At 46.3% G+C, this 25,907-nt stretch overlaps 2 protein-coding genes across 5 annotated transcripts in view; one reads left to right on the plus strand and one right to left on the minus strand.

Moving 5' to 3' along the window:
* Positions 1-1,219: 1,219 nt before the first annotated feature.
* LOC123027095 (major prion protein homolog) lies at positions 1,220-17,518 on the plus strand. Of its 3 annotated transcripts, none has more exons than XM_044437501.1 (2): positions 1,220-1,322; positions 14,170-17,518. In XM_044437501.1, exon 2 carries the CDS (start codon positions 14,180-14,182, stop codon positions 14,972-14,974), a length of 795 nt encoding a protein of 264 aa, XP_044293436.1. In that variant the 5' UTR covers positions 1,220-1,322; positions 14,170-14,179; the 3' UTR covers positions 14,975-17,518. The 3 variants fall into 3 exon arrangements, with proteins under 3 accessions (XP_044293436.1, XP_044293437.1, XP_044293438.1); XM_044437502.1 differs by lacking the exon at positions 1,220-1,322 and adding an exon at positions 1,672-1,864; XM_044437503.1 differs by lacking the exon at positions 1,220-1,322 and adding an exon at positions 11,851-12,808.
* A 6,691-nt stretch (positions 17,519-24,209) lies between these two features.
* The window catches only part of LOC123027094, a 10,926-nt gene continuing 9,228 nt past the window's right edge, over positions 24,210-25,907 (minus strand). For both annotated transcript variants that reach the window (XM_044437500.1, XM_044437499.1), the window contains exon 3: positions 24,210-25,898. In XM_044437500.1, coding sequence (XP_044293435.1) covers positions 24,711-25,898 — 1,188 coding nt within the window. In that variant the 3' untranslated portion in view covers positions 24,210-24,710. The remainder of the gene's footprint in view (positions 25,899-25,907) is intronic.

The following is a 25,907-nucleotide window of genomic DNA, read 5'->3' on the forward strand; positions in this document are numbered from 1 at the left end:
TATGTTTTATTAAACAACCAAAGGCTTGTATCATGGTATAGCAGGACTGCAAAAATGCATACTGCATCTGGGATCCCCCACTTTCCTCAATTAAAAAGCAAAGCCACAGATAGGCTGGGAAAATGCAGGGAAGGCCGTGGAAGATGGCGAAGTCCTGTAAAGCATCTCTCGCCTGCCGTCATAAATGTCCATGTGGAGCAGTTCTCATCATATTCTAGCAGAGATGGAGATGCAGCAATACGTGAGCCTCCAAAATCTAGATAAAGACACTCTGAGGTTTCATCATCTACTAGGCAAGTTTGAAAATGTGAGCTTACATCTCACTTTATTTTTTAGTTAATTCTTCCATTCATGTTTCTTTTCTTCCCTCCCTTTTTGCAAGAATCCCAAAGTGGTTTCTCTGGTTGTCTCCATTTTATTTTTGCAACAACCTTGGAAGATTGAGAGTCTGTGCCCTGAGCTTCATGGCCAAGGGGCCTCTGTAACTCATATGTCTTCCATACTCTGGAGGAAAAGGTGTGGAGAGATGTTGCATATGAAAAAAAATCATGTCATCTTATAGAAAAACCAGATTCTTTGCCTTTGGCTGTAATGTTGGTACTATCAGACCCATCAGACCTCTCACCACTACACCAGCGTCCTGACCATGTGTGGAAGAAGATGGTGGATTTCTCTGTGGGAAATGTAACTGCTCTCATCCAGCTGGGAATGACAGGGAATGCAGTCTGAGTGCTGGCCTGGGGACCTGAGAGATCCGGGACCGGCGAGCCATGGCGTTCCTGAATGACATGAGCCCGTCACACATTCTCAGCCTAACCTCCTTAGGGTTGGTGTTGCAAAGATAAAACGGAGAAGAGGATCGTGAGCATAAACCCAGTGTAATCATGATGACATCAGTGCATGGGGAGCGGGGGAATAGGTTGCCAAGGGGCTGCGAGGTTGAGGCTGCCACCGTCAGCACCCCCGCCTGGGAGCGAGCCCCACGGTGAGGCTGCGCTCCTGCGCCCTCCCAGCACGTCCACCGGCCTCGGCGGCGCTCGCCTCGGGGAAGGACCACGAGCCGCGCCCCGGGGAGCCAGGCGCGGGCGCGGCGCGCGCAGCTCCGCCCCTCGCCTCGTCTCTCGCCCCGGCCCCCGCGTGGATGGGCCAATCGTGTCGCCGGCGCCAGGTGGAGCGCGGACGCGCCGGGCCACGCGCGCGCGCGCGCACGAGTCGGGGCAGAAGCGCTCGCGGCCGAGCGGAGCCTCGCGAGCCCGTGGGTCTCGCGGAACGGACGGCGCAACCGGCCGGGCGCGGCGTCGCTCCTGAGGGCAGAGGCGGCGGTGAGCGCGGCGGGGACCGGGCGCTTCGGGCTTGGCGAGGGGCGCTTCGGGCTTGGCTCTGGCGGGCGGGTCCCCCCGAGGACGAGCCTCGTCCGCCGCCTGCGCGGCGTGCGTCAGAGCCCGGCTGAGCCGGACTCAATGCGCCGCTTGTTGGGGAGGCTAAAAATAGCCTCCCGCGGCTGCCGTGCCACGGCCGGGTGGGTGCGCGGCGCGCTGGCGCTGGAGAGCAGCCCTCCCTGCGCCTCCAGCGCTGGCGGGAGAAGCGGAGATGCTTCCGGAGCATGCGAAGCTGCATAGCAACGAATGTCTCCCACCCGCTTCATCATCCGCCCCCCACCCCGCAAGCATCCCCGTGCGTACCTCCTCTCCATGTTTCCGGAAGGTGGGTGGATGGAGTCTTGCTTTCTATGGTCAGGAATCTGCGGCTGATGCAGCTCATTGCCTTGATAGTGTTTTCCCCAGAGAGTAAAACTCAGGCAATGAATTTACTAATGGAATGATAACTACAGTAATTCAAGCCCGTGCACAATATTTCTTTTAAGGTAAGAAGCTGATTTGCCCATCTAACCCCTGCTCTTACAAGAGAGGTGTAGATTTTGCTCAATCCAGGCCATCTATATTTTGTGGATTCTCTGGTGTCTTTCATTCGGTTTCCTCCCATTGAGGAAATGCCATTTTTGCCATTGTACTTCTACTAATGCATACTAGTGCAGAGTCACCCGCTCACCTTTCCCCCATCCCAGAAAAGATGAAAACTGTTTCACGGGTCTCTGAAATCTGCATGACCCAGAAAAAGCCACCCACTGTGGAATAAGCAGGCCAGGGTCCTCAACATCATCTATAAATAAATATGAAAATTAAAGGAGCACAATAGCCAGGCAGAATACAGTCGGTGACCACATCCCATATTCAAGTGTAACACTGCAGAAGTAATGGGAAGGTACTACCGTATTTCCTCAAAAATAAGACCGGGTCTTATATTAATTTTTGCTCCAAAATTAGGGCTTATTTTCTGGTGATGTCTTATTTTTTCATGTACAACAATCTACATTTATTCATGTACAAAAATCTAGATTTATTCAAATACAGTCATGTCATCTTCTTCTGGAACATTGTCATAATTCTCCAAACTCCAAATTGTGTTGTGATGGATGTACTAAATGTGTCTGTCTGGCTGATGATCTTAACTGGGGCTTATTTTGGGGGTAGGGCTTATGTTACGAGCATCCTAAAAAATCATACTAAGGCTTATTTTCCAGTTAGGTCTTATTTTCAGGGAAACAAGGTAGGTGGGTTACTCCCAAGAGGGAGTAACGATTGTTAAAAGAAAGCTCTGTTGGTAGGGATTGTTATTACATGTTTCAATTGTACCCTGTCTTTCTGCCAAAAATGGCACCCACAGTAGCTTACAGGTACAATTAAAATTAATCAGAACAATACAAGATTGTGTTAAAGTACTGTAAAATAGGATGGTGACTCAATAGTAAAACTAATAAAAGGATTAGAAGTAACCAGCCCAATAGAGGCCCAGTTATATGATAAAGGAGTCCTAAACAAGCCAGACTTTGCCTACCAGTGGAAGGAAATAAAAGAGGGGTGTACTTTGTTGTCTCACTTCCTGGGGGTTTCTTTTAGGGACACCTTAAATTGGAAACTGACAAATTCACAGCACTTAGGATTGTAGGGTCACTCTTGCATTTCTTCCATACCAAGGGTGGATACTTGATAGATCCTGCATTTAAGGTATTCAAGACCAAAGTTGTACCCCACCTTCTATATGGAATCAAAGTATAGGAATGGAACAAGGACGTTCTATCTAGCCTGGAGATAATTCAACATCTCTTTCTAAGGCCTATACTTGCCCTATCTAGGGGGTCCTTGGCTGCCTCGCTAAGAGCAGAAACAGAGCTCCCTTCTCTCGGGGCTCATGTCCACCTAGCAGTTATAAAGCATTGGAATAGTAACAGCTCCTCCAGTCTCAATTCTTTAGAACACACATCATTTAATTTGTTACTATCAAAAGATCCCAAACAACTCAGGTTTCCTAAGTCTATCATTGATAGATATTCCATCCCTGACAATCTCTTAGGGGCTACAGTTGACAATTCTCTTCTTAGAGACTGGATATTTCATTCAGATGCCCTAACTGATCGATTATCAATTTCAAGTTGCAAAGTTGCTCCTTGGTCTAAATTAATTAAACACAATAATTAACTATGACTATAACCTTTACAGCCCTTGAATTCCAAACCATGCACACAGCTCTTCTGTCTGGACGATATTCTCACATCTCAATGGAGCACCGTCTCTGTATCTGTGGATCACTTTAAGTGAAGAATCTCTCTCATTACGTCATTCATTGCTCACTATATAGTGATCCTAGAGATAAATTCTTGACTGGCATCCTACCCGCCTTTAATACTTACTCTAACTCTAAGGAAATTGTGTTCTTGTAATAGGATTCTGGCGCACATGTATCGTACAGAGTCCCTCTCTTCACCTTTGCAGCTAAGAAGATAAGAGCTAGGGAAACTCCAAAGGGGAAACCATCCTGATTTATGGCCTGCCCATTTTTAGTATCATGTTTTGTATACATTAGTTCTGTGGTTTTATCTGCTAAACTGTTGCTTTGGTTATGTAAAATTGTAATGGCCTGTGGCTAAACACAATAAACTGACTACTACTACAGTAGCCATGTGTAACCAGCCACAGCCAGATTGTTTGTCTGTTTGTTTTTAATCGCACCAGGTTAGCCAAGAAGGCCCCCTGAGTGAGCCACCTTTAGGAATGGGTGTGAGGGGCACACTAGTCTCAGCTGGCCAAAGCATCTCCTGGCTATTTCTGTGTCCTGGACATCAGGACCAAGCCCAACAGGACCCCCAAAGCGCAAGTCTGGATCTACAGGAGGGATGTAACTCAACTCAGCCCAGGCTGCTATTCCCTGATCAGCCTTATGACTAAACAAAACACTTTTTTTCTGGATTAAACTTGTGCTTGTTTGGTCTCATCCGGTCCATTCCTGATACCAGACATCAATTTAGAATTGACATGGATCAATTCATGGATCAAGATTTATTAATTTAACTTCTGTACCAAGCTCTTTAGGTGGTTTACAACTACACATTAACATACAGTATAAAATACATGACCTTGTAAAACATCATAAAAAGTTGTACAAAATTTAAAACCAAGTTTAGAACACACATAACACTCCCAATAGCTTATACAATGTGCCTCTTGGGACCTTTTTAAGCAATTAGCAAAGCCCCAGTAAATTACATAAATACTTTGCAGTAGAGGACAGTCTTAACCTGGTGTTGAAAATATAGGAATGTTGGTGCCAGGTGGCCCTCGGTGGGGAGCTCATGCCACGACTGAAAAGGCCCTTCACCTTGTTGCTACCAACTGAACCTCCCTTGCAAGTGACAGTCTGAGGCAGACCCCAGATCTTGATTGTAGTGTCTAGGTAGATGGCAGTTAGGCGCTCTGTCAGGTATTGTGGTTCAAAGCTGTGTGGGGATAAACCAGCATAGGATAAAATCAGCATCTTAAATTGGGCTCATAAGCATGTAGGCAGCCAACGAGGGTTGGTGTTACATGCTGTGACCATTTGCTCCCTGTTCTTAGTCTAGCCATCACATTTGTATCATCCAAAAATCCCTGCCTCCCACCCGAGATGACTCGTTGGAGGCATTGCCTGCCTGGAAAAGACTGGGCCACTGTAAATGCTTAAGATGTCAAAACATGTTTTAGACAGACAGACAGACAAAGCCTGCTTTTGTTACAGTTAATGAATGGGGACTTGCGATCACAGATATAGCAAGGGATGAAATGCCTGCGTAACACAGTTGGGTGCTTCTTTGTGGTCTGTCTAGCCATGGGTCTAGAAACAGGCACAGAAAGTTGCAGAACTGTGAAGACTCATTTCCAAGCCAGAAATGTTTCCTGTCCTCCTTTACTTCCATAGGGGCCTAGTCAGTAAAGGAAGCCCCTTCCCTCCACACTGCCTGGATGCCTAAGCTTTCCTGGGCAACATCCCCCAGGCCTTTGCTGGAACACTCTGTCCCACAGTCGCAAGAACACCATGTAGGAAACAAGCTCAGAGCATTAATCAGACTGATTCATCAAGTAATGCACTCATCACAGATTTTGAAGCAGGGTGTTTCCGTCAGAGCTAGATTAAAGGGCTGTTCTACCCTGACCATACATCTCTTGCTTTGAACAGTTACTACACTTAAAACCCTGACTCTCCCAGGGTTGTGCAAATAGGAATGGGAGGGAGGAACAAGGAAAGGTTGGAGAAAAGGCAGTGTATATGTAATAGATGCTTATAAGTTCACTTGACTGATGCAACACCTCAATAGACTTTAATGACCAAATTAAAATGTACTCATTAATTAAGGAAGCATATATTGAGGAAACAATGCAAGACCAGGGACCCATGGTGGTCTATAATTATCAAAACTATGCATATGCATTGTTCCCTTTCTCTGAGCCATATTTGGAGGAGAGGGAACAAAACTAAGAGGTGCTTATCCTCTCTCAAGCTTGTCTATAAAGCTGGGCCTTCGTTTGCACTAAGGATGAAAAGGCTCTTGTTACTTTGTAATAATATGAAGCACAGCCAGTATTAGGTGGCAATAGCCAGTTGAAATCTGTTTCCATGTATCTTTTGAACCTGGATGTTTCACAGCACTGATAGGCCTGGAGCTCCGATGTTCTTTGATGTAATTTGGCAACCCTCACTGATTCATGTTGGCATGAAAGCTGCAGTCCTAAGTGCATATACTACAGCAGGGGTGTCCAAACTTCTTGCAAGGAGGGCCAGATTTGGTGAGGTGAAAATGTGTAGGGGCCGACCATTCAGCCTGACATTCTTTGAACCATTAACATTAAATGCAAATGAACTATTTTATGAAAGACTAAACAAATAACTTAAATGCACTAATGTGAAGGGTGATACTGAGATCTCGACTGCATTATATAGGCCAGTCTGGCTCAAAAACAGTGGTTTTGGTGTGCAAGATGTCACGCAGGTGAAAGTCACTTAGTCTCGTCCTCACGTGGTTCTTGTTAATGTTCATAACCGAGAATGTCTTCTCGCACAAGTATGTCAAACCAAACAAGCTCAGCATTTTCTTAGCAAATGTTCGAATCTCTTGGAACCTGTCTTTATCCAGCTGGCAGTAAAAGTTGACAAGAGGGAGCTGTTGGTGCCGACTGCGACACTGTGGTGTCACACTGCAGCTCAATGAGCTCCAGCTGCAGGTGGTCCGGAGCGTCATCAGGGTCCACAGAGAAAGGAGATGAAAAAAGCGTGATCTCTTTTTCAATAGCTGCAAAATCCCGAAAGCGCTGTTGCAACTCCTCAGCCAGAGATGAGATGTCTGCTTCATACCTCCTTTTTGCGCACTCATATTGTTCTGTGGAAAACTGGTTATTATTTCCTGCAGCGATGGGAAATGTGTGGTATTGGGCTGCATTTGTGATAGGTGCTTTTGGAAAAGTAGCAGCTTGGTCCCAAAGGCTTTGATATGTGAATACAGTTGGCTTACCACTGCATTTTGCCCCTGAAGGCTCGTGTTCAGCACGTTCAGATGTTGTGTTATGTCAACTAAAAATTCAAAATCAGCCAGCCAAACAGGATCAGATAGCTCTGGCATCGGTTGTCCCTTTTTTGCCAAGAATTGTCCGATTTCCTCCCTAAGAGAGTAGAAGCGCTGCAGTGCAGACCCCCGACTGAGCCATTGTACCTCGTTGTGATACACAACAACTCTGTATTCAGCCTGGATGTCGAGTAGAAACTGTTGAAACTGGCAGTGGCACAGGGCTTTGGAGCGAATATAATTAATATCCTTCATCACCGGTTTCATAACATGATCATATTTCAGATGTTTGGCACAGAGAACTTGTTGGTGAATAATACAGTGGAGTTTTATAGCTTTGCCTCCTTCGCTGACTTTGTTACAGACTAGGGTTGATAATCCACTTCGCTTGCCAGCCATGGCAGGTGCACCATCCGTAATACTCCCTGTCACTTTATTCCATGGTAGTTTCATGTCATCTTCGGCGAAACAAACAGTAACAAATCTGTTCCTCTTGTTTGGTCCTTAAGGCTCTGGAGGTCAAGTAGCTCTTCACTCACGTTCATGTCATTGTCCACTCCTCTCAAAAAAATCAATAACTGAGCGGTGTCAGATGCATCCGTGCTTTCGTTGCAGACTAACAGACTAACGAAAAAAAGTCGCAGACTAACGAAAAAAAGTCAAACTCCACTCCTTTTGCTTCTAACTGTCTCTTAATATCAGATGAAACGTCTTCAATTCTCTGTACCACAGTGTTACAAGCCAGGCAAACATTGGCAAACTCTTGCTTCTTCTCAGGACAAATTTTCTCCACCATTTTCATCACACAGTCTTTAATAAATTCACCCTCAGTAAAAGGTTTGCAGTGCTTGGCAATCAGCATTGCCACCTCGTAGCTCGCCTTTGTGGCATTTTCATTTGACTCACGGGCTCTTGTGAAAAAGCGCTGCTGTGCCGTTAAAGCAGCTTCCAGTTCCTTCAATTTTTCGCTGCGTTCGTTCCCAGTTAGCTTGTTGTAGTTAGCATGTTTCATCTGATAGTGCCTCTTGATATTGAATTCCATTCTATTTGTCTCTTGGCAAATTAGGCAGACACAGTTGTTTCATATTTCAGTGAAAAAATACTCCAATTCCCACTTGTCCTGGAAGCAGCAGCCCTCGCTGTCAACTTTCCTTTTTTTAGTTACAGCCGCCATTTTAGAAATGGGCTCACAAGCCTTGTGTCACAAGGGTCACGCGGCGAGGGTGCTGACTCAGGTCTACTGCCATCTTCTGGTGAAATATAACCACCAGCCTTGAAGGAGCAGGAGGCAGCAGGGGACAGCTGCTGGAACCGCTGTGCGGTGAAGGGAAAAACGCCGGCCGGCGGGGATGAGTGACAGGCTGAGCCGGAGGGGAGAAGAGGCTGCGGGCCGCTCGAAATTTGAAAATGGGCCACGATTGGCCCCCGGGCCGGACTTTGGACATGCCTGTACTACAGAGTGAGCCCAGCTGAATGCCCACCAAATGGGGCACTGCACCAAAATGCTGCCATATGTGATGCACCTTCCATTTAGCCAGCCAACCATGCCCTCTTCCAGGATACTCCAATCCATTCCCCTTCCCGCCTGATTTTCTGTTCTTTCCAACAGCAGCAGCAGCAGTAGTTCATGGGCATGCTCAGTTCTCACCGGGCTGTCTTTGGGTCAGTTCGACAAAGAAGCATTTATTTTCCTAAATTTATTTTTGTACTGCTGCAATATGGGTATTCAAGGCTGCTGCTACCTCCCTCTTCTGTGTGAGTGCTTCACTACAGAAGGATCCATGGTCAAAGAATGCATTTCCTTTTAGTACCTTGAATTTACTTTTATGCTCTTCAAAGATACCCTTGAGGTTTTCCAAAGAAGCATGTTTATCTGTATCGGCAGGTACAGATAGCGCAATCGTGGGTCTGCCCACACTGAAGTAACTCCTACTGAGTTCCCGAGAAAAGTGTATATAAGATTGATCTTCTAACAGCTTGGGCTTGAATTGAAACTGGAAAAATATTTAAGTGCTTGACTCGATTATTATCTGGCTTCCGCTGGCACATCTGTAGGTCTCATTTTCAAAATGATGAAACATTGGTACCAACTCCACTTGGCACCGCCTCTGTTTAGTTTGGATATAATTCCTCCAACACAGAGAGCAGCTGTGGGATCATAGTTGGACTTTTGCTCAGGGGTATAGAAAATCCAGCTTCTAGTCCCCACTCAGCTATGACACTGGGTGACTTTGGCCCAGCCACCGCCTCTCAGCCTGACCTAGCTTGCAGGGTTCTTGTGAAAATAAATGTAAAGGAGGAGCAGCACCTAAACAGCCTTGCATTGCTAACAAAGGGGGGGGGGAATAGTGAGGTAAAAACGTAATGATAAAAATGGGATCCTTGGCTTGACTTGTACATTCTGTCCAGCATCTTGCACATTTCTGGCTGTATATAAATGTAATCTGCTGGGAAATAGCGCTCCGAGAATTAATGTATTTGAAGCATGCCAGCCGCTAAAAGCAGTTTTGATCCAGTTTGGCAACCCCATCTATCCTCTTGAGAGTTTACATAAGCCTTCCCTTTCCTGATGGACGACAACTTCCATCATTTCCAAACCATTTGCCATGTTGGCTGAGGGTGATGGGAACTGTAGTCCCAACCACCTGGAGAGGCTCGGCTTGGGGAAGGCTGCCTCATGCATCAGCTTCAAACAGGTGCTGACAACAATTGCGTTTCAGACAGCTCTTGTGGGTTGGGTTCCCACATCCCATTAACCACCATGGCAAACCATTTCCCCAGGACCAGCATGTTTCCGGGGCTGTTCGAGGCATGCTGGGAAACAGGGAGATGAGGTTGGAATGGGCGGTCTACCCCCTCTTGTCACTTGAATGTCCATCATTTGCCCCACAACAGTTGTGGGACTGGCAACACGCAGTGGCCATTGCACTGGATGAAAATGGATGGCTTTAAGAGGAGATTGAACATATTCCTGGAGGGAGGATGAGCCCTGATCTATGTGGCCTCCAATATCAGAAGCGATATGCCTAAGCACAGCAGTGAATGTAGTTTATTTCATTTCTAACCCACCCTAGTAGCCGCCTGACTCCTCGGGTGGGTTACAACAATAAAATCATATAAAAGCAGTATAAAAGCACAAAAACCAAATAACACAGTAAAACAGTAAAAGCTCACCCACCTCGTCTTACCAGAACTGATGATTTCATGAAAGGCGTACTACATTCTATTAAAAATACCATTAAAAACAGATCAGCAGTTAAAATACCGGTGAAATAAAAAGGCCTTGAAAAGTATATAAAGAGGGCACCAGGCGAGCCTCTCTGGGGAGTTCAATCCAAAGTCAAGGTGCCCTCTTTATATACTTCTTGTTGCCACCCAGTTGCTGAGGAACATGGGCAGTTGCAGGCCATTGCTCATACATCCTGCCTGTGGCTTCCCATGGGCATCTCCTTGGCCATAGCGTTACTAGAATGCTGGGGTAGGTTGGACCCTTGGTCTGAACCAGCATGACTGATCTGAGGCTTTGTCCCCACTACTGACAGTGGGAGATCAAGGTGGTTTCCACCAGCATCAGGGGTGGCAGGAGCATCAGAGGTGGCAGGAGGCCAGCGGTCCACCAGACGAGTGGTTCTTCGACCACACCCTCGGACTCCTCACCCATCCTCTGTGGCACATTATTGCTCTATTAATGATAATAAAAAATCATGCCACATTTATATTGTATGTGAGAAACCCTAAATTTCTTGTCTGCAATTGACTTATCCTGTCATCGACAACTTCCATATTTCTTAAAAGTGGAGAAGTTGTATTAAAATGTTTTAAATAAATATACATTTCTATCATGCTCCAGGAAACATTCAGAATTTCATCTTCCATAAAAGGGGGCAAACCACACCATCTATCGAAGGCACAATTGTGTTTAGTCTGGCCAAGCTGTAAACAAAAGCTTCCTCTTCAAAGAGATCTGATCTGTTTGGTGACCACACTGTGTGGGAAGTGAGGGAGTTAACCCTCCCCTGCCATCCCAGTAAGTCACACACAGTGCCAGCAGTACCACTTCAAATGGCACCAATGTACATCTGGCCAGTAATGGAAAGAACATCTTGAGATGGGGAAGGATCTCCCCCAGGCAGGGCTGTGATAAGGAAAATCCAGCTTTCTCCACCATTTCCCAGTCCTGATCTCACCCTCACCACAGCAGCCGAATCAGCTAATGAAATGTAAAAACAAGTAACACAACACTGATTTTGGCCTCATGCTCTTTTTCTGTGACTGAAAGCAAGAACACATTGGCTTGCCAGAAGAAAATGTTAAATCTTAAATATTTGTGCAGAGCTACTGTAAAAGAAAATACTTTGTTAGGGAAAACAAAACAACAACAATAATCCAGTTTATTAGCACACCCTTGGTGGTCTGCTACATGCCATGGAATTTTGCTTGATCTTTCCCTCCCTCCCTGCCTGATTGCTGCCCAGCCTTGGCAAGCAAATATTGGAAAACGTAGCAGTCTTTCTTGGCAAGCAAGACTTGCACCATGCTAAAATTTGATCTACGGGGATGGGTTTCTTCATGTTCAAAAGCACACGGTGTGCTTGTTGGTCTGCATGCTGAGCTAATTTCCTTACAAGAACTGGGCTGCCTCGTTCCACTCTACACAGCCAGCCCCTGAAAAATGAAAATCTAGTACGAAAGGCATATGTCATACTCTGCCCAGGTGAGGTAGGTGTTCCACTTGCTGACTCATCTGCAGAGGAATGCCGGGGTTTTCCTCTTGATGCAGATCACATGCGGCCACATCCCATGCCACTTAATGGCATATTGAGCAGTAGAGTAACAGGATGCCCGTTACCCCCAGGAATGGAGGCAGGATGCCTTTGTACTCCAGTTGCTGGGGGACGGGGGCCGTGGAATGCTGTGGCGCTCATGTCCTACCTCCCACAGGCAGCTGGCTGGACACTGCGGGAGCCGACTGCTGGACGAGATGTGCCTTCGCTCTAATGCAGCAGGACGGTTCTTCTCTTGAGCTCTTTGCCTCTCCTTCCCTTCTGCCATGGAAGTCCTTGCAAGAGGCAATCCCAGTGCCAAAAATGCAAACCCTTTTCATCAACCATGTTTACACATTACAGCAAGCCGGAACATCTGAGAATTCTGGCTTCCCATGACTGTGTAAGCATGCTAGTGTACACCATTCAACGGCTTCTGTCTGGCTTGTCCTACCAGCAGGGACAGAGAAAAAACTCAGGGAATTTCCATTTGTGGTCTGCTTACCAGGCCATCTGAGCTAGAATTTCTGGCTTGCTCTTCTACTAACATGTTAGAATGGGAAGCCAAGATGTGCTCTTGACCCTGACGCGGGCATAGCAGTAAGCGAGCCACGAACAGAGGCTCCCTGTTTTGGTGAGCTGCTTCCACCGCAAGAGGACTCACGTGGGAGAGACAAGTAGCAAGCACCAGCACTCTTGCTTGTGTTGCAGGAATTCTGCTTTTTGGAACAGGGCCGGTTTGACACTCAACTGCCACTCAATTGCCTCTGTATGTTGGGGAGGCATGCTATGTTCTGAAGCATTTAGCCCTTTGGCTTGCGTGGTCTGAAACACTCAACTGCTGCTCTGTGTAGGGGAGGCGTGTTCTGTTCTGAAGCATTTAGCCCTTTGGTTTGCATGGATGGTTCTTCCAGTCCAGACCTTCAAAGTGGCAGAAAGAGGAAATCAGATGACAGAACAAGAAGAGGTTGGCTGGTTTGTTCTTACTCCTCCTGCTAGCCTTGAATTAAGTTTGAGCCTGAACAAGGAATCAACAAAAGAAAAGAGGCCACAGAGCTTCCAGAAAGCTACAACTGTGGGATGAAGAGGATTTCCACATTAACCATCACAAAAAATGGTAATTCCTATCCCTCTCCTGGCATCTTGCTTCTGGCATTGTAAATACTTCCCACACCTCTGGGCCCTTACTGCTAAATTACCCTTCTAAAATGCTGACTAGAAGAACTCTCTTTTAGTTATGGAAATACAGATTTGCATTTCACGAAATGCCATTCTGCACAATCTACTGAGAAGTTTGCTGCTGGTTGGTAGTTGTAGCTGGAAAGGGTGTGATTGTCAGAGGCTTATGATCCCACAGTTGAACTGACTACCAACAGATTGTTCCAGATGGTACACCTGAACAGTCTTCAGTTGGCCCTTTTATACACCGATCATTAGAGGGTTACACATAACACAGAACATTTTCCAATAGCTTACAGAAGTAAAAAGTTGAAATGCCATGATCTTTCCTACCTGCGAACCAAAGATGTTCTGAAGGAAGGGGAGGATGGGCTGCTATTACATAGAGGAGAAGGGCTGGTGTGAGTTGCCCTTTGTCAGAGCTGTGGTTATCCGTCAAGCGCCAACTAGCTTTCTCTGGACTGGCACCTGGTCAGTGTCCGCTACATCTCAAGGATGCACACACACATGCTGATTTCTAAAAAGGAGGGTTTTTCTCAGGCTTGGTCATGTGTCAATGATTACATGATTTAACCAATGGAAGTTCTACCTATTGATTTGTGGATCAGTGGGATGTGTGAGGGCGAAAAATTCTCAAAGGAGTTTGTTGAACAAGAAAGGGGAAAGAGGAGGGGGAAGAAACAAAACAAATGAACAGGTGATTCTAAACCAGGGTGGGCAACTTAGGGCTCTCCAGATGTGTTGGCCTACAGCTCCCCCCTGCCATAGACAGCTTGACCAGTGGAGAAGGGTGTTGGGAGTGATAGAGCAGAACATCTGGAGGACTATAACTTGCCTACCCTTAAACAGTAACATGGAGAGAAATGGGGTTCATAGCTTCTCCGTGAGTTGCTGTCTTAAGGCTTGTGCAATTTGGGACTGAAAGGGAACTGTAGGCATCAGTTACTGTCAGCTGGTAGTGGAACTCCTGCTCATTGAAGGAGATGCAGGCAGCTGTTGCTCTCTTCCCTGGTTTTTCCCCAGCTTCCTCATGACCCCTCTTCTCTGCTTCTGCCTCCCTTTTCCAGAAGACCTTTCCTCCCAACCTCTGCCCCATATATTCGTTTTCTTCTCCCCCCCCCCCCCCAGAGTCTACCCTTCCGCCATGGACCCTCAGGAGCAAAACTCCAGGCATTCTACTAGGGGGCTGCACCACTTCATTCCTAGCGTCACTGGTGCTTAATTTAGGCAGCACGGAGCTACATTTACATTCAGTCTGTCCTTTATATAATTGGGCTCCTTCTTTATTCTTGCTTACAGGACAACCATCATGGGGAAGCACCTGATGAGCTGCTGGCTAGCGATTCTCTTTCTCCTGCTTCTGACTGAAGTCTCTCTTTCCAAAAAGAAGCCCAAACCCAGTGGCGGCGGTGGGAATACAGGACAGCGTCCTCCTAGCTACCCTCACAACCCTGCCTACCCCCCACGACCCCCAGGCTACCCTCCACAAAATCCTGGCTACCCACATAATCCTGGCTACCCTCAGCAACCTGGCTACCCACAGCGCTACCCGGGCTACCCTCAGCAGCCTGGCTACCCACAGCACAATCCTGCCTACCCCCGCCCTGGCTATGGGGGAGGCTATGGGGGAGGCTATGGGGGAGGCAGTCCATATGACAGCAAGCCATGGAAGCCCAAGCCACCCAAAACCAAGCTGAAACACGTGGCAGGAGCTGCTCTTGGAGGAGCCGCAGTGGGCGCGGTCGGGGGCATCCTCCTCGGCTCCGCCATGTCCAACATGCGCTTTAATTTCCACAGCCCGGATGAGGAGCGGTGGTGGTACGAAAACCGCAACCGCTATTCTGACCAGGTTTACTATCCAAAGTACGACCAGTCGGTTTCACGGGATGTCTTTGTGAGAGATTGCACCAACGTCACCGTGACGGAATACATCGAGCCCAGCGGGAACAAAACAGCAGACGAAATGGAAGCCAAGGTCGTCACACGCGTGGTGCACCAAATGTGCACAGAGCAGTACCGGCTGTTATCCGGGGTCGCGATGCTGCTTGCCAACCCTTGCATATTTTTGCTCATCGCACTGGTTGCATCTTTCCTGATACACTGAGATCGCGCACTGTCAGCATCCACCTTGTGGATCTGGGCTAAGAAGGGGTGAGATCTGTACAAAGCAGTGGGCCTGGGGGACCATGCGGTCTTGCTTCTGCACTCCTTTGGTGGAGTGTCTTTAAGAGCTAAATATTAATCAACATGCTAGCTTCTGCTGAGCACACTTATCTTTTGCAGTCATGTATGATTTTTTTAGTGGTACAAAAATAGTAGGGAAATCAGACAAGAGACTATTTTGTTATGAAAGATGTGGGGGAAAACCTCACCATGGATGAGATAGCATCCTTCATAGATCATCGAGCTAATTTAAACAAACATGAACATAATGACTGCATGGAAAAATATGTCCTTGGCTAGTTTACCCCCATTGGACTGGCTCTTCGAGAAATCTTAGCAGCAAGTTTTGTTTTTAATGCACTAAGCCATTGATCCTAAACAAAAGGTGGCTTTGAGAGAAAGGTTTTCCAGTTCTTACATAACGAAATGTGTGTGTGTGGGGTGGTGAGGGAATAGGATACACATGGCTCATTCTTCCTCTTATCCACAGTGGAGAAATTGTAAATTTCAAATTGTAAGCTGCCTTGGGAATGTAGTTACCTAGAAATTGTGAATTTCACATTGTAAGCTGCCTTGGGAATGTAGTTACCAAGAAAGAAAGGGAAAGGTGAAAGCTCCCTTCTGTATTCTATAAAGATTGGAATTTCAAGAAGCAGAGGGCTTGTCCACAAAGAAGTATCTCACACTCCTGAAACAATGTTTTAGCAAATGGGGCTGCCCTGTTTAGAGATACAGACCATTGTGGCTGTTGTATATGTCATGCTTCTGATCATAATCAGGCAGGCTAGGACATCCATCAGGAGATCCATACAAATGTACTTATAAAAGCATGTAACCACCTTCCTGTACTCTTAGGTGAACTTGCCCATCTGTCTGGTCAGTTGCAACCCGAACTCCTGGTAGGTTGCTGAGTCTTTAATTATTAGCTTGTTCATCTGTGGAAAACCCCATAGTTGCCAACACCATTTCATGTCGCAGTGAATCCATTTGGGTTGTACAGCCCTTCTCTTCCTGTTGGTTGAGGCGGAGCTGATCTTCTGTTGAAGGAAATCATCTTGGTTCCTCATTTGCTGCTTATAACACTCTGAACTTCTTGTCTTTGGATGAGGAAACTTGAATAAAATATCCTTTTTTCACGGAAAAATATTTTATTACTACTAAAACTGATTGAGGAAAGAGGGGTCTATAGATGAATTCTTAGAAGTCACAATAGCATGTAAAATATCATAGACTACAAAAGTATTACTCTTTACAAGCATGGTTGGTGTATAGCTGTAAGTAGACCTTCCTTCGGGAAGACCTTTGTGTTTCATTCCAGAAGTCACGCAGCACCCCCAGATTACGTCATTAGGACCGGTGTGTGCTTCCTTGAGAGCAGAATTCCAGCTCATTGCCTGCTCAAACGTTATGTGACCTTTATCAGTTCAGCCAATGCCACTGAGCTTCTGTAAGTCTTAGCACGAGGCTGATTTTTCAGTTTACAAAGTTACTAAGGACTTTTGGGCTGACCCTGTTGAACTTTGAAACCAACTTTAAGGGTCAACTGCTGGTACCACAGCCATTCCAGAGTTTGCATCTATGGGGTGTTCTGTGCAAACTTGAAGCCCATGAATAGACATTACTTTAAGGGCTTCTGTACATGAAGCATTTGGTTCAGTCATGCTCCTTTTCCATGGAAGTTTGCAGATGGTTTGCACTATCATCTGCCAGGGCTTTCCTGCATTTAGCAACTATTTTTGCAGCTTTTTGTCAGATCTAGGAAAGCCTGACATTATCTGGAAATCATTCTATAAGAAACTTGTGTATTTTGCACTTCTACTTTGTGGTTCTGTAATGGGACACAAAGAAAAGCAGCAAAGGAAAAACTCACCTAGAGAAGAGCCAGTTGTAATCCTGCAAAGAATCCTTTAGCAGAAGCCTGAGAAAAGTGGTGGGTTCTAAACTTCATATACAGAAACCCTAATCCCAAATTAGGGGTATTAGGAACACACCAGAGTTAATGCATTTCAGCAGTTAGCTACTTGGAACAATGCCATGTTTAACTTAAGACAGACATTCCAATTGAAGAGTACACGAATTCTAATTCTGTCTGTCCTGTAGTGATGGCCTGTAGTTTTTCTAAGTTGTGCTTGTTTTTTGATTTAGGGTTTTGTTTTTTGCTATTCCATGCATTGGTTGACTTGCTGATGATACTGTGTTTGTATGAGAGTAGAGATTTTTTAAGTGTAGTGGAAATGTAAAGGGTAATTTTTCTTGATATAACATATATGCTGTACACTTTGCTAGCAGATTATTGTGCAGACTCATCTTTAAAAATTAATGCTTTGGTGCAACTAGGAGAAAGCAAAGCACAAAAGGAAAATGGTGAATTTTGAAGTCATATGCACTGCTTTGAGGACGCTTTTGTAATTTGGCAGGTGCTTAAATAGTTATTTTCTGGGTTTTTAAAAAAATAAATTTTAAGTAAAATTAAACATGGCAAATAGACATGTCTGTGTTGGGTCTGCTTGAAATATTGTAAATTTATTTTGCACACACATGCACACATAATGAAGATGTGTATTTATGGGGTGAGGTGTTAAGGGTTCAAGGTAAAATCAGCAGGTTGATTTTTCACTGGATCTGCTTTTTCTGGGTCCTGTTGCTTCCATGGTCTTGCAAACTAGATTTTCACGAGAGGAGTGGGCGTTAGCACACATTACCTCATTCACTACTGGTACAAATTGGTGGAAGTAGCAGCACCTCATAGAATAATCCAAGTCTGTCCATGAACAGACAACAGTACGAAAGGATCTGTAAATTGCATACAGAACAGAGTTAACACAATGCATAATCCCCAGACAGACTCAATATGCGGCCATTTCATTTGCTTTCTACATTTAAAACTTGCCTTTTCCCCCAAAGAGCCCCTTTCCTCTCCAGTTTACCTTCTCAAACTCTGACATAGGGTCAGTGACCAGAGCTAAGGATCAGTGAGCAGCCCAAAGTGAGTCACCCAGGTGAGTGAGGACCAGAATGCCAATGTTTCTGTCTCTTGAGTCCCAGTCCAGCATCCACTACACCACTTCGCTGTGCTCACCCAAAGCATGACTCACCACATTTTCTCTCTAAGTAGTCGCCCCCTACCCTGAAAACCAGTGACTAAAAAGAGCACTGGGCTATGCCTCCTCAGGGAAGACCTTGATATAAGAAACTAATCTGCAAGCCTTTGAGTTTCCAAACCTCTCCCTCAGTCTGGATGGGAAACTAAGCAAGGTGAGTGGAAGAAACCAAATGGCGGCTAATGCAGGAACCATTGAGTCAGGATTTCAGTACACAACATTTGCTGGACCTTCAGACTAAGGCCAGACATTCAGTAAAGCTTGTTGTTCAAGCGTGCTAGGAGAGGTTGGGAGATAGTTGGCGTACTTCCCTCTCCTCTGGCTTCAGTTGCCTGAACTGGGCTTAGATGCTGAGCTGGTCTCAAAGTGCATGCAGACTTGTTCCCAGGCCTTGAATATTTGCAATTGCTGCTCACATTCCATCTTGTGACAAAAAGCAGATTCCACCACTTCACCCTCAGTCACTTCTCCCCGCTTTCTCTTGGCTTTGGGAAAAATCAAAAGCTTACACACACTTTTCTGAACTTCGGAGTTGGCCTGATTGAGGTTTTAAACCTGCCATGATTTCAGGCCACTCTTACAACCAACACAGCTTCCTTTGCCTTGCATTTCTTTAACAGCATTGATGCCTCTTCTTCCATTACTTATGTTCCGGAGAGCTATTCTAATTAAGGGCCATAATCTTGGCCCTTGGTGCATTAAGCAGCATGATAAACCTTTAATGGATGGCACAGAGCTCATATTCAACATGTAACAAAGAAGAGGAGGTCTTTAACTTCCTCATTGGAAGTAAGCAGCATCTTTCTCTGAACCTTAATGCTTGCTCTGAGATTAAAACAGAGATCAGAGATAAGCTGGAGATTTCCCTGGGAAGCAAGGAGCTTCCAGGAACTAGCACTTAGATGCTGTGAATAGGGTGCAAATGACATGGGAAGGCAGCTCCTGCAAGCCCCAGACAAGTCAGCTTCTGCACTGACTTTTTTTTCAAGTAGATGGAATGGATAATGCGATAGGACAGCATACAAACATTCTAAATAAATAAATAAAATAACAGGAAAGGAGATGGCTTCAGGTCTAGAGGAGACCAAGATCAACTGCCTGGACCAAAAACGGATGCCTTCCTCTGCTACATGTTGCCTCCATGATCCAAGGCTATGTGTCTGTCTATGCCAGGACAGGAGGATGTGCTTGCACTAAGTCCTCTTTGTGGGCCCACCTCCCGACCAGAATGATGGTCTAGAATAGTCCTTTGAGCAGACTCGGCACAGGTCTTAGGAGAAAGGGGAAGTATGCAGACTTCTGAACAGTGTGGAAAAAGTAGAGAGGGAGACATCGCCCTACCTCTCTCTTTGGGCTAGAACCAAAAAAGGGTGATCTCTCGAAACTGGTGGAGATTCAGAACAGATCAAAGACTTCTTCACCCAGCACATAGTTAAACTGTCGAAGTCACTTCCACGAGATGCTGTGGTTACCACCAGTTTGGATGGTTTTAAAGGGGGACTGGATAAATTCACGGAACAGAAGTGACCCACAGCTACTGGCCCTGATGGCCCCATGCTACCTCCAGTATCGGGGGCCAAGTGCCTGTTTACACAACTGTTGGAGAACATGGGCAAGAGGACACTGTTGCTGTCATGTCCCACTTTTGGGTTTCTGTTTGGCCACTGTGTGAAGTGAATGCTGGACTAGTTGGGCCCTCGGTCTGATCCAGCAGGGCTCGTCTTATGTTCTCAAGATGAAAGAGCAGGAAATTAGGAAGTGTCTGTCTGTGAATGGCAGACTTGAATTTACAAAGAGAGCAGCATGTGCTACACGCTAAAGTCCAAGCAAAAATAAATAATACATAATAAAATAAAATAAAATAAAATAAAATAAAATAAAATAAAATAATGCTGTTTCTGATTAGATTGCTTCATGTCTCTGGGACCAATTGGGTAGATAATGCTCCTCTGTTTGAAGGGCTGTCTAGATCCAGTCTGGTTTAAAGAGTAAAATAAATAGCTGAATAAATAAAACAGAACAGAAGTTCTTGAAGTTGATTGTGAACTGCACTAAGAAAACAGACTGAACAAGGACATCTGTCACCGAGTCACAATCTTCCACACTAATGTAAAAATGTACTGCGTTGCTAATTAAATCATAAACATTAAGTGTGCATTTGCATCGATACATATGCATTAGCAAAGGCAGACTTTATTTCAGCTGGTGTCGTCGTGGGAATTTCCTCTTTTTGGCGATTCATGCATGGCCACGGCACTCTGTCCCATAGAGCTGGGGAGATGATGGTGATGTCCCTCTATGTTATCATTGCATTGCATTGATATCCCACCTTTTCCCTCTTGCAAGGAACCCAAGGTGGCTCCTGCACTCCAGTCTATCATCGCAACAACAACCCTGTGAGGTAGGTAAGACAAGAGTGAGTGGCTAGCCCAAAGTCACCCAGGGAGCCTCATGGCTGAGTGGAAACTTGAACCCAACCCTCGCAGGTTCCCTGTCCAGCACTCAAACTACCACACCACATCTGGCTAGATGACCAGTGTTTCAATATCTGGTTAATGCGCAGGACAGCATAGAAAGTAAGACAGACACGCCTTGCTGGGATGTTAAACAACCATAGCTTTATTGTGGGCTTTTGCAGAAAGTTAATAGGGTAAGTGTCTCAAACAGCCATAAAAATACATAAGAACATCTGTCCTGGTTCTCTGGGCAGCACCGCCTCCATCTTGACCCTCCCAACTTGTGTTTCACCAGCAGAATGTGTCCTGGTGTGATCATAGGTCAGAATTCTGGCTTTTTTTCATGAGCAATGCACTTGGGCCCACTGCCCAATCACCAGGCCAATGCACCAGAAACTAACGAGGAAGCAGACATTGTCCATCATATCTCAATCTGGTCTCCTTGTTTGTCCCTTGCTGAACTACAGTCTGAAGTTAGTTTCTGGTTCCCGGTATGTCTGGGGAGTGGCAAGCCAGGGTCCAGTCTCAGATGTACCCCCGTTCATTTCCATGGATACACTGAGCCACTGCATTTCTGCTTCAGGGGAACCCACAGCTGCTGACTGGTTTGGCCAATTCCAGTGCTGCGATACTGGTGTTCCACCCGGTCTTTCATCCCATCCTGCACTGTATCCAGACCCATGTGACAAACACCAGAGAGTGCAGCAAAAGGGGAAACGTGAACACCCGAAGCGAGAATTTCACCACCACCACCACCTTCAAAGGCATTTGGCAAATGTGAAGAGGCAAAGGCAAACTACCTGATAACACATCGGGGAGATGTGGCTGAGAGAAACACTGCCGTGGGCGTTTTGCCAGACATGAAAGCATAAAAACATTAAAATGTGTGCATCACCCCCGAGAAATGGAGGACAAGAGCACTGCTGCATCTCTGAAAATGTATTCCTGTGCAGCCGAATTCATGGCATCTTTATTCAGACGTGTGTCTGCTGTCTTTGGGGAGACAAAGCAGCCTATGGAAATGTGCATTGTATATGTATAATATGTGAGAGCGAGCTTCATTGGACATACCAGAATGTAGTGCAGAGCAATTAGGCATCGGTCTCGGCCAGCTCAACTTTATGCATGTCAGTTCAGATGTAGCCCCTAATGAGCTCGGTGGGCCTTCCTCCCAGGTAAATGCGTACAGGATGGCATCCTGAGTATCTCTGTGCCAGCCCAAAGAGGATAGGAGAGATCCAGGATCAGCACGAGCTCAAGAAGAAGTTGCCTTATATTGAATCATACTTCTGCTCCATGCAGCCAATGTTCATTGGCTGGGTCCTTTCAGGCAAAATTCTCCTGGGCTAATGGGAGACGCTGGCGACTGGACCTGCGACCTTCTTGGTGCAAAGCAGGTGCTCTACCATGCAAGGAGGGGGAGCCCCCCATATGAAGGGTGTCCAAATGCAGGGCAAGGCCTGCCCAGACACAGGGCATTCCTGGATGGACTCATCCTCAATATACAGAAGTTAAAGGAAGGGCTCGTGTGTCTACCCCTGAGAGCGAGATTAGCTAATCCTTGTAAATGCCTGAAAATCAAGAGTGTGGCATTATGGGATGGGGACATCACTCCCTTCCTCCTGTGCCACTTTCCTGACTTAAATCTCATCTGTCACCAACACAGCACATCCAGTGCATAATGCGCAGGGCAGCCGGTGGGAAGAGATGGCTGTATGTCTTCCCTTGAGGAACAGGTAACATCTGGAGCAGGAAGTTCAGACTGGGGAAATGGGATGGGGAGGAAGGGTTAATCCTCTCCTCTAGGCCACCCCCCTCCAAAAAAACCCCCACCATCTACCCACCCAGTAAAAAGTAAGTTTTAAACTTTAAAAAAACTTAGGAGATGCTATCAAGTTTTCATCTTTATTTGTGCAAAACATGCCTCCTGTTTAGAAAGAAGAAGTGAGAAGAAGTGCTGAAGAATGTCAGAATTCACCAGGTGATGCTTTATAGAATCATAGAACAGCAAAGTTGGAAGGGGCCATGAAGGCCATCCAGTCCAACCTTCTGCTGTTGCAGGACACCAAGTTACACCATCCCATTCAATGGCTGCCCAGTTTCTACTTGAATGTCTCTAGTGTGGGAGAGCCCCCTACCTCTCTAGGCAGCTGGTTCCACTGTCGTATTGCTCTGACAGTGAGGAAGCTTTTCCTGATGTCCAGCCTAAATCTGGGTAGTTGCAAGTTAAATTGTTTATTCTGTGTCCTACACTCTGGCATGAGCAAGAAGAGATCTTGACCTTCCTCTTTGAGGTACTTCTAGAGTGATATCATGTCCCCCCTCAGTCTTCTCTTCTCAAGGCTGAGCATGCCCAGTTCTCTCAGTCTCTTATCACAGGGCAGTGTTTCCAAACCCTGGATCATTTTTGTTGCCCTCTTCAGGACCCTTTCTAATTCTCCTGCATCTTCTTAAATCTTGGTGCCCAGAACTAGGCACAGTATTCCAGAGGAGGTCTGACTAGTGAGAAGTATAGAGGAACTACTACTTCTCGTGATTTGGAAGTAATACTTCTGTTGATGCCCTTTTGGCGGCTGCATTGTATTGTTGGCTCATGTATTATCCACGATTACTCCAAGATCTTATGAGTACCGCTTGTCAGTTACTTGTCCTCTCAATCTCCCATCTTTCCATCATTCCTCTCTTTAGATGATTGAAGACATGGAAATCACAGTGGACAAATACAATAATTTAGGTTGAGTCCCTTCTGGTTCCAAAGAAAACAAGTTAAGTTTTCTAACTCTTTTGAAAATGTAAACAGATGTACCAGGCAATTTTAAAAAGAGGAAATGCATTTTTCTAGAGGCCCAGAAAAGACCCCTCCCCACATCCTGCCCAGCACAGGAACTTAGATGGCCTCATTCATTCACACATTGAGTGCTGCCACAACCAGGATGTGTGACAGCAAGGAACCTCCACAGATTCATTAAAGGGGGCTTTTTCACCGTGCAATGTTTTCCCAAAATGTAACAGGTTATGACTCAACAAGACGGAAAGTGCTGTGTGGCCTTAAAGGGCAAACATGAACCTGTTCAGGGAAAAATTATGAGTCACGGGAAGCCAGTTTATTTTTGATTGGCCAAAGAAAATGGATCATGGCACATTCAGGTAATGATTGTACAGCTCTGATGTGGCCTGCTTTAATGCATCCTATTTCCATGAGCCTCCTATAAGGAGCCCACAAAGTTCCCCATCTCTCCACTCAGCAGCCTGGTTTGTGAAGGCACTAAAGTGGGCATGCAGCATAGGGTCAGGTGGGTGCTCCCCAAATAGGGTGTTTACCCCAGATAGTAGCCACTTTTTGCCTTGTTGCAGCAAGCCAATGAAATGGTGCTCCTTGAATTTGATCTAACAAGGAGCACCCAGGAGGTTTTGCGCATTATGTAGTATGAGCATAGATCTGCACTTCTCCTTCCGTGTTTTTTGCTTATCTCTTCTACCCTTATTTTGTACAACTCACTGCAGAGACTGGAACAGAAATTGCACATGGTGCTGCAATAGGAAGGATGCATCACTAGTGCTTCCTCTTTCCCCACCCCTCATATTGGTAAATGCTAGAAGTAACAAAAGCAAGATAAGATTGGGAAATCCTTCCTTTTTCTCAAAACTGAAAGTTTTTTCAGTGATGCAAAATGGCACACTACATGATAAAACATGCCCTTGAAATAATCATGTTCTCCCCAAGGCTCCATGCAATGGGAATTGGTTGGCAAAGGATATATTTTCCAGTGTTTCCATTAGGTTGCATGCTCATGTTCTGTTAAATTAGGCACAATGAGCTATGAATACAGAGACTTTCATTCTTGTTGGCTTTCTCCAATCACTACAAAAGTTGCCTCTTTCCTTATAAATTATTTTGAACCAGCAGGTAGTTGGAGAGAGAGTTATAAAGGAATAAGTATGCACAAAAGCCTGAGTTCGTTTGTACCTAGCACACATAACAGCTGCTAAAGATAGTCCGCCGAAGAGGAACATGCAGAAGCGAGAATGTGTTCTCCACAGATCTGTAGTTTTACGATGACCTCGTACCTTCTGGACGTTTCCCAGATCAACAGCAGGAGGGACGCTGAGGAGTGCCACATCAGGGTATCAGGAAACACAGGAACAGCGTGAGGAGCAAACGCATCGTGGGGCTGGAGAGATGCAGAGCATTGCCCACATGGAAAGAGTGGTCCATCTTAGATGCGGCACTCTTGGGAGACGAGCCCCATCTGGCTCCGGCTGCGGTACCAGGGATAGCTGGTTCTGCCAAGTGCTTCATCCCAATCCAGGCTGGCATGGTAGGTTCCTCTGGCTTATTAGACTGGGCAAACCCACCTTGCTTTGTGAGGCTAAAGACGCTGTGGAACAATCTGACGCACATCTTTTCTATTATTCGTGTCCCGACCCTGGTTTGCATCTCATCTGCAGTCTGGTTTCCGCTCGGTCTCAGGTACTCTTCCACGGTGACATTCACACAGTCATCCACAAAAGCTTCCTTCGAGAGAGGCTGGCTATAGTTCGGCTTGTAAAACTGGTGGCTGAAACGGTCCTGGTTGTCCTTCCACCACTGTTGCTCATCACTGTCATTCAACAGGAAATGCATCTCAGACCAGGAGCTGCCCAAGAGGGGACCACCACCTTCCGCCACGACCAGGCCCGTGACTCCTTCCCCGGCCACCTGCCTCATTCCAGGTGTGATCGGCCTCGGCCCTGCTGGGTTGCTCTCATGAGGGCCCAAGCTGCCTCCGCCGGCACGGCTCGAGAAGCTCCGGTACTGCTCTATGCACATCTCACGCACCACTCGTCTCACCACCCGGCTTTCCATCTCGTCAGCCATCTGGTTCCCGCTGGGCTCAATGAACTCCCTCACAGTGACATTCCAGCAGTCTTGCACAAAGGTATCCTCTGGCACGGGCTGTGCGTACTGAGGGTAGTAAACGCGATCGGAATAGCGGTTGCGGTGTTCGTACCACCACCGTTCCTCATCTGGGTTGTTAAAATGAAAGCGCATGTTCGACAGGGCTCGGCCCATGAGGAAGCCGCCCGCTGCCCCCACCACAGCCCCCGCCACAGCCGCTCCTGCCACGTGCTTCGTCTTGAGCTTGGGGTTCTTTGGCTTCCACGGCTGAGCCCAGCTCGGGTCGTGTGGGTTGCTGGGGTTCCGAACAGGATAGCCAGGATGTTGTGCTGGGAAGGCGGGATTTTGTGGCTGGTAGCCTGGGTTTTGTGGGTAGGCAGGATTCTGTGGGGGGTTCACAGGATTTCGTGGGGGGTAGGCAGGATTCTGCGGGTAGGC

The sequence above is a fragment of the Varanus komodoensis genome, unplaced genomic scaffold (genome assembly GCF_004798865.1).
Source record: "Varanus komodoensis strain SLA01 unplaced genomic scaffold, ASM479886v1 scaffold30, whole genome shotgun sequence".
NCBI classification, from domain to species: Eukaryota; Metazoa; Chordata; class Lepidosauria; order Squamata; family Varanidae; genus Varanus; species Varanus komodoensis.